At 33.3% G+C, this 8212-nt stretch overlaps 1 protein-coding gene across 2 annotated transcripts in view; it reads left to right on the forward strand.

The window, feature by feature from the left end:
• fubp3 (far upstream element (FUSE) binding protein 3) overlaps nt 1–8212 on the forward strand; it is a 25236-nt gene that overhangs the window by 7159 nt on the left and 9865 nt on the right. For both annotated transcript variants that reach the window (XM_016484481.1, XM_016484482.1), the window contains exons 2-10: nt 676–784; nt 1882–1918; nt 2008–2057; nt 3114–3185; nt 4490–4547; nt 4673–4835; nt 7118–7216; nt 7732–7833; nt 7903–8005. In XM_016484481.1, the coding sequence (XP_016339967.1) occupies nt 676–784; nt 1882–1918; nt 2008–2057; nt 3114–3185; nt 4490–4547; nt 4673–4835; nt 7118–7216; nt 7732–7833; nt 7903–8005 (793 nt within the window). The remainder of the gene's footprint in view (nt 1–675; nt 785–1881; nt 1919–2007; nt 2058–3113; nt 3186–4489; nt 4548–4672; nt 4836–7117; nt 7217–7731; nt 7834–7902; nt 8006–8212) is intronic.

Raw genomic sequence — 8212 nt, forward strand, 5'->3', positions numbered from 1 at the left:
TTGTTACAGTAGTTCTTTGTTTTATGTTTTTGTTCTGTGAAAAAGCAAAAGCACCAAAACAAATCTGGACATTTTTTTTTTTTTTCAAATAATTAAATTAAATTTTTTATATATTTAATAAAAAATGTAATTACATATAATATATACAAATATATGCTCGAAATACATTATATATTTTTTATTTTGTGTGAATATATATATTAGGGATGCATGATTGGCGCATTCATTTTGATTCTTTACACGTGTAATGATGTCCAGTGACTTGTTTGCATTATTTATGCATTATTTTATTTGTAAGACTTTTTTTATGGCTAAATTTGGTAATGGGAGAGTAAAATTATTTTGAAAACGTACACCGTTCAAACTAGGCTGCTTATGTTGAAGTGTTTGGGATGTGGCTTTTAATGATGAGACCTTTTTTGTAATCAGGCTCTCAAAAAGTATATAAAGATTTGGATATAGATTTATCGGCCAACATATCGGTTATCGGCTTTCAAAAATAAAGAATTATCGGTATCGGCCAAAATTTTCATATCGGTGCATCCCTAATATATATAATGTATTTATGTATGTATGTATATATTTATGCATGTGTGTGTGTGTTTTTAAGTGATCACTCCAGCTTGTCGCAGTCCGTGGCTTTCAGTCCGTGGTTTTCTCTCTGGTCTCTCACAGATTGCTAAGATGGGAGGAGAGCAGATGCAGCACCTGAATAACTCGTCTCCGGTCGTCGATGCCTCGCTGTACGGCTACGGAGGGCAGAAACGCTCGCTGGACGAAGGAGGTACCTGGGGTTTTGTGGTTAGAATTGTCTGCTAAATGATTAATTGTCGTCATGAGTTTTGTCACCAGTGTGCGATCAGTCACGTCTGAGTAATACAGCAGATACAGGACAAATGTGAAGTAACCCAGAGGTTAAAATCAATGCAGGACTTTATGAAGCGTTGACCTTTGACGGCGTTTTTCTGCACGAGCCATTGATTGGTGCTTCTGTTCTCGAACTGCTTGTGAAACGTCAGAAACAGCGAGTCACATCATGGTTAAAAACTGGGCTGAAAGTCAAAGTTAAAATCTGTGGAGAATTTTTTTTTTTTTTTCATTTATTAATGCAATGTTTTTTTTCTGGCCTTAATTGTTATTGGCTATTACTAAAGGACAGCTTTATTAAGTAGCTCGCCATAATATATTTTTTGAATTTGTTTTCTTAGAAACTCCCCTAAGTTATGTTAATTAATTATTAATTATTATATTAATTAATAATTTTGATTATATTAATTAGTTATGCATCTTATTTGTAAACAAAAAACTTTATCCTTGATACTTACACTTTTTAAATTGAACATTTTCGTGTTTTAACTGAAACCAACATGAATACAAACAGTATTAAAAGTGCCAATGGAGTGATATTAAAAGATATCAAAAATACTTTTCTGCAAATTAATGTAGTTCATATTTGACCAATAGAGGATGTAAACGTCACGAATCTCACCAAATCATGGCTTTAATATTTTAGAATTTTGCTATTTCTATTCATTATTTATTTGCAATTCATTGAATGTCTAAAACTTTATTTGTTAGATAAGTAAATAAATAATGATAATTAGCTATGAACTTGTTTTACTGTTTTTTAACTATTATTAAATTAAATTTTTAAGTGTATTAAAACTATTTTGAACTATTTATTAAAACTTTTAAACCCCAACATTTTATCAAAGCATTTCTATTGTCTCAAAACTTGAAAAATAATATATTAGTTATGACTGCATTTTTAAATCTGCATTTTTTTTTGAACATTTGCATATTTGCCAGACTGTAATATGATGCTCTGTGTATTTTTCAGTAATAAACACTAATGTATTTTTCCCTTCTGTTTCTGTGAAGTGGCTAACCAGCTCGGTGCAATGGTACATGGTACAAGGTGAGAGCTTTAATTCATTAAAACTCTTATATTTCTATTTCTATTTCTATGCACAGCTGTAATGATTATGTTGTTATATGTTTGTTTAGGGCTATAATAACAGAAGACTTCAAAGTGCCTGACAAGATGGTTGGATTCAGTAAGTACTGTGGATCACTTCATAAAACATATGGATTTTGCACAAACATTTGAGTTTTAGTAGTCTAATAATTAGTGTGCAATATCTAATGCAGCTTCTTTGTGATGTTACATTTTATTTAATAGTTTATGAATGAATGCTCTAAAAGTGTGCAGATTTTTACTAACAAATATACTGATTTACGCACATTTAAATTTTTTGGTGTAATTTAAAAAAATATATATATATATGTATGTGGGTCAAAGACGAAAAAGGGTTTAAACATAAAAACAATACTGCTTTAAATTGTTGTTGTTTTTCCCAAAAATTAAAAAAAAAGTTTTCTGTTTAATGGAATTGTATTTTTGTTTTTGTGTTTCCGAGCAAAAAATAAATATCATACATTTTCCCCTGATTTACAGAAGAGACGCATTAAAATGTCATTCAGTGTAACAATCTCGTCAGGCATATTTACAACAAAAATCAATTTATGACATATTTAAAAACTAATTACTTTCACCCCAAATACTAATTAGCTGTAATTTTAAATGTTTTTTTTAAATGTGCCACTATCCTAGCTTTTGCCCATTTGTCAGTAAGAATTTTTATTCATTTAAAACCCAATAAAATTTAATATGCTCCCTTATTCTTTTATATATATTTTAATATGTACAGGTCAGAATAAGCATGTTGTTTGAATTTTTACATAACTGTAAGTGTTACACTGTAACATTATTTCAACAAAATTTTGACATTTTACTCGTAAAAAAAACTTGTTTGAAATGTAGACACTTTACTCACATTTAATGTGCTTTCTATGGACATAAAATCACTTTTTGATGCGGACATCTTAACGTCTTTGGCCCATATATATATATATATATATATATATGTGTGTATATAAGCATTTACTGTTGTGTTCTGGAAAACTTGTATCCTAGTATGCACACAATTTTTGGCCTTTTAGAATCTGAACTCTGTATGTTTATTTAATTATTTTCTTCTGTAATAAATAGTAGTATGCATGCAGTTTTTGGCTTGATATAAGCTGATCTGTGTGTTTTTCTCGTCCGGCAGTCATTGGACGAGGCGGTGAACAGATCACAAGAATTCAGCTGGAATCCAACTGTAAGATCCAGATCGCTGGCGGTACGTTCTGATCGCGTTACAGCCTTTTTCTGCTTCCATGAACCTCAAGTTTGTCTCGTTTGATCTCTTTACGTTTACGTTCTTCCTCAAAAGAACTCGGAGAGTGAGGTGAATGTGGCGTGGGGTTTACAACAGGCCAGATTTTAAGATGCCTCTGAGTGCATCTGTCTAATGTTGATTTATATTTGATTATAAATGTCTGAAAAACAACACAGTAGAAGGTTATGGGTTTGATTCCGAGGGAAAGCAAGAACTGATGAAATGTAAGCGTCGGTGCAAGGAAAAAAAAGCATCTGCCAAATGCCTAAATGTAAATAAAAAATTGTATAATAATGAAAATATTAAGATATTTTCAAAAAAATATGTATAATGTTATATTTATATAATTATGTAATTATATTGATATTTCATAGATATTTAATTAATAAGTATAAGTTCTAATTATGCATTTGAGAATCTTATTGATGCTTATTAAACATATGATGCATACAATTAAGTAGTAATTGATTTTATGAATAAAATAATATAGTAATTAAAACTATAAATATTCTAATAAAGCAAAAATATGTTAATATTCAATACATATTTAATTATAAATTGTAATATACATTTGAGAAATTATTGATACATATTCTTGATTTTAATTTATAATAATTTGTGATCTTGCATTTATGCTAAATTGTGAAAATATAATTTTCCTTATGCATAAATGTAAATAAAAATAATATAATAATGAAACTATTTAAATATTATGATAAAATGTGTAATAAATATTATATTGATATTTAATACAATGTAATTAATAATAATCATAAATATTATAATACATTTGAGATTTTTTTTTATTGATGCGTGTTCCTTAGTAATTAATGATTTTAATTTATAATAATTTAATTTTTGCTAAATTATATTTATTTTTACTAGATCTGTGTCTCTCTACAGTTTAGAATTTATGCAAACAAATAAATTATTATTTCCTTTTTCCTTTCCAACACTCTGTAATGGCATTTTTGGGTGCTTTTCTTACCAAATAGTGCCATTTATTAAAAATGTCAACGTGTTTGATCCATATGTAGTCATAACTTGATCATTGTGATATCCAGAGAGAAAACGAGCTCTGAAGCTGTAAAGTGTTCATGCAAACACGGATATTACGATGTTCGATGGAAGTCACGTTAGCCACGAAGAGCTAAAGTTAGTACGATCGCACAGACTGAACAGCAGCTTCTCGTTTGCCCACAGTCTGTGTTGTGCTTTTTTTTTTGGTTTCTAATTTGCAATGATTTGTCATGTCACCCCCACAGACAGTGGAGGTATGATGGATAGGCCTTGCACCCTGACTGGGACCCCAGAAAGCATCGAGTAAGAATGCAGCACCGCAGTTTAACCCTTGAGCACAAACACAACGCATTATACGCTGCTGCTTTATTAGAGTCAGAATGCACTGAATGAGCGCCAGTCATTCGTCTGTCGTTCGTGTTCGTCAGGCAGGCCAAGCGGTTGTTGGGGCAGATCGTGGACCGGTGTCGGAACGGACCGGGCTTCCACACTCAGATGGACGGGAACAGCGCTGTCCAAGAGATCCTGATCCCGGCCAGTAAAGTCGGCCTGGTCATCGGGAAGGGAGGCGACACCATCAAACAGCTGCAGGTTTGTTAATTCTCTAAGATTTGCTGCCACAAGTCAGTCTTTATTTGTATATTGTGCTCAGGTTCGCTAATGAAAATAGTTCCAATCAGAGCCACAGTAGAACTGCTGAGCGTTTTGTTTCGTTACTGAATGTATCCAGTTTTTAACAAATCAGGTGAGTCAATGATTCAATGACTCATTCATAGACAGTCAGTCACTTGCTTTGTTTCTAAAAGAATCATTTATTTGAATTAACTGAGTGAGTCAGTGATTCAGTGACTCATTCTTAAAGAGTCACTTGCTTGGTTTCTGAATGAATCAGCCGTTTGAACAAATCAAGTGAGTCAGTGATTTAGTGACTCATTCTTAAAGAGCCACTTGCTTTATATCTGAGTGAATCAGCTGTTTGAAAAATTTGAGTGAGTCAGTGACTCATTCTTAAAGAGTCACTTGCTTGGTTTCTGAATGAATCAGCCGTTTGAACAAATCAAGTGAGTCAGTGATTTAGTGACTCATTCTTAAAGAGCCACTTGCTTTATATCTGAGTGAATCAGCTGTTTGAAAAATTTGAGTGAGTCAGTGACTCATTCTTAAAGAGTCACTTGCTTGGTTTCTGAATGAATCAGCCGTTTGAACAAATCAAGTGAGTCAGTGATTCAATGACTCATTCTTAAAGACCCACTTGCTTTATATCTGAGTGAATCAGCTGTTTGAAAAATTTGAGTGAGTCAGTGACTCATTCTTAAAGAGTCACTTGCTTGGTTTCCGAATGTATCAGCCATTTCGAAAGATACGAATGAGTCAGTGATTCAGTGACTCATTCATAGACAGACAGTCACTTGCTTTGTTTCTAAAAGAATCACCTTATTGAAAGATCTGAGTGAGTCAGTGATACAATGACTCATTAGTTAAGACAGTCACGTGCTTGGTTTCTGAATGAATCAGCCGTTTGAACAAATCAAGTAAAAGAAAAAAAGAGAGTCCCTGCGTCCCAATGTGCATACTATCCACCCTGTCTGCCCTAAATAGTATTGAAAATTACTAATGTCACATACTATTTAGGATGGATAGTATGCACATTGGGACGCAGGCAGTCACTTGCTTAGTTTCTGAATGAATCAGCCATTTGAATGATTTGAGTGAGTCAATGCTTCAATGACTCATTCATAAAGACTTGCTTCATTTCTGAGCGAATCTGAATCGGTTGAGTGATTTATTCAATGACTTACTCACTGAGAAAGTGACTTGCTCTTAGTTTCATATTAACAGTATAATTTCATTTTGAAAAATATCGGTATATTTTAAAGCTGCTTTTTTATTCAACACTTTTCTCATCTAACACAATAATGACTTTAAATAATCTTTTTTTTGGGGGGGGGTGTAATGTCTCAGTCAGGCAGTTAAATTGATATGTGATTATTTAGATTAATTAATCTGCACATCATGCAGTTAATTAGATTAAAAATGAACATTTTTAAGTGTAAATGAATGTTTGCCCACAGGAGAGGACAGGAGTAAATTTGAGTGAGTCAGTGACTCATTCTTAAAGAGTCACTTGCTTGGTTTCCGAATGTATCAGCCATTTCGAAAGATACGAATGAGTCAGTGATTCAGTGACTCATTCATAGACAGACAGTCACTTGCTTTGTTTCTAAAAGAATCACCTTATTGAAAGATCTGAGTGAGTCAGTGATACAATGACTCATTAGTTAAGACAGTCACGTGCTTGGTTTCTGAATGAATCAGCCGTTTGAACAAATCAAGTAAAAGAAAAAAAGAGAGTCCCTGCGTCCCAATGTGCATACTATCCACCCTGTCTGCCCTAAATAGTATTGAAAATTACTAATGTCACATACTATTTAGGATGGATAGTATGCACATTGGGACGCAGGCAGTCACTTGCTTAGTTTCTGAATGAATCAGCCATTTGAATGATTTGAGTGAGTCAATGCTTCAATGACTCATTCATAAAGACTTGCTTCATTTCTGAGCGAATCTGAATCGGTTGAGTGATTTATTCAATGACTTACTCACTGAGAAAGTGACTTGCTCTTAGTTTCATATTAACAGTATAATTTCATTTTGAAAAATATCGGTATATTTTAAAGCTGCTTTTTTATTCAACACTTTTCTCATCTAACACAATAATGACTTTAAATAATCTTTTTTTTGGGGGGGGGTGTAATGTCTCAGTCAGGCAGTTAAATTGATATGTGATTATTTAGATTAATTAATCTGCACATCATGCAGTTAATTAGATTAAAAATGAACATTTTTAAGTGTAAATGAATGTTTGCCCACAGGAGAGGACAGGAGTAAAGATGATCATGATTCAGGACGACCCGATGCCTACCGGATCAGACAAACCCTTGAGAATCACTGGAGACCCTTATAAAGTTCAGGTCTGTCTGTTTATCAGCGATCCACAGCATATATGTGACCCTGGAGCACAAAACCAGTCATAAGGGTCAATTTTGTGAAATTGAGATTTATGTGTCATCTGAAAGCTGAATAAATAATCTTTCCATTGATGTATGGTTTGTTAGGATCGGACAATATTTGGTCGAGATACAACTATTTGAAAATCTGGAATCTGAGGGTGCAAAAAAATCTAAATATTGAGAAAATCATCTTTAAAGTTGTTCAAATTAAGTTCTTAGCAATTCATATTACTAATCAAAAATTAAGTTTTGATATATTTACGGTAGGAAACACACAAAATATCTTCATGGAACATGATCTTTACTTAATATCCTAATGATTTTTGGCATAAAAGAAAAATCTATAATTTTGACCGATACAATGTATTGTTGGTTATTGCTACAAATATACCCCAGCGACTTAAGACCGCTTTTGTGCTGCAGGGACACAGATGATGTTTGAGACACGTGTCTGACTCTGAGTGTGTGTTCTACAGCAAGCGCGGGAGCTGGTGCTGGAGATCATCAGGGAAAAGGATCAGGGAGATTTCCGGAGCAGCCGCAGTGACTTCGGCTCCAGACTGGGCAGCAGCATCGACGTAAGAACACGTTCAGCTGCGATGAAGCCAGAAAGGCCTCGTGTGTTGATTGTTGGTTTGCTCACACAGGTGGCAGTGCCCAGATTCGCCGTGGGAATCGTCATTGGCAGAAACGGGGAGATGATCAAGAAGATCCAGAACGATGCAGGAGTCAGGATCCAGTTTAAGCCAGGTCAGTGTTCACAAACCTCATGTTTGTGCAGCGTTAACATGCATGCAAGATACTGTCGAATTAGACACAGTTCCGCTGTTTCGTAACAAAAAAAGGTTTAATATCACCTAATATGTTGATGCTGAGTTTTTTTGTTTTTATTTTATATATATATATATATATATATATATATATATATATATATATATATATATATACACAATCTCT

This window comes from Sinocyclocheilus anshuiensis, unplaced genomic scaffold, assembly GCF_001515605.1.
Source record: "Sinocyclocheilus anshuiensis isolate Anshui unplaced genomic scaffold, SAMN03320099.WGS_v1.1 scaffold745, whole genome shotgun sequence".
Lineage (NCBI taxonomy): Eukaryota > Metazoa > Chordata > Actinopteri > Cypriniformes > Cyprinidae > Sinocyclocheilus > Sinocyclocheilus anshuiensis.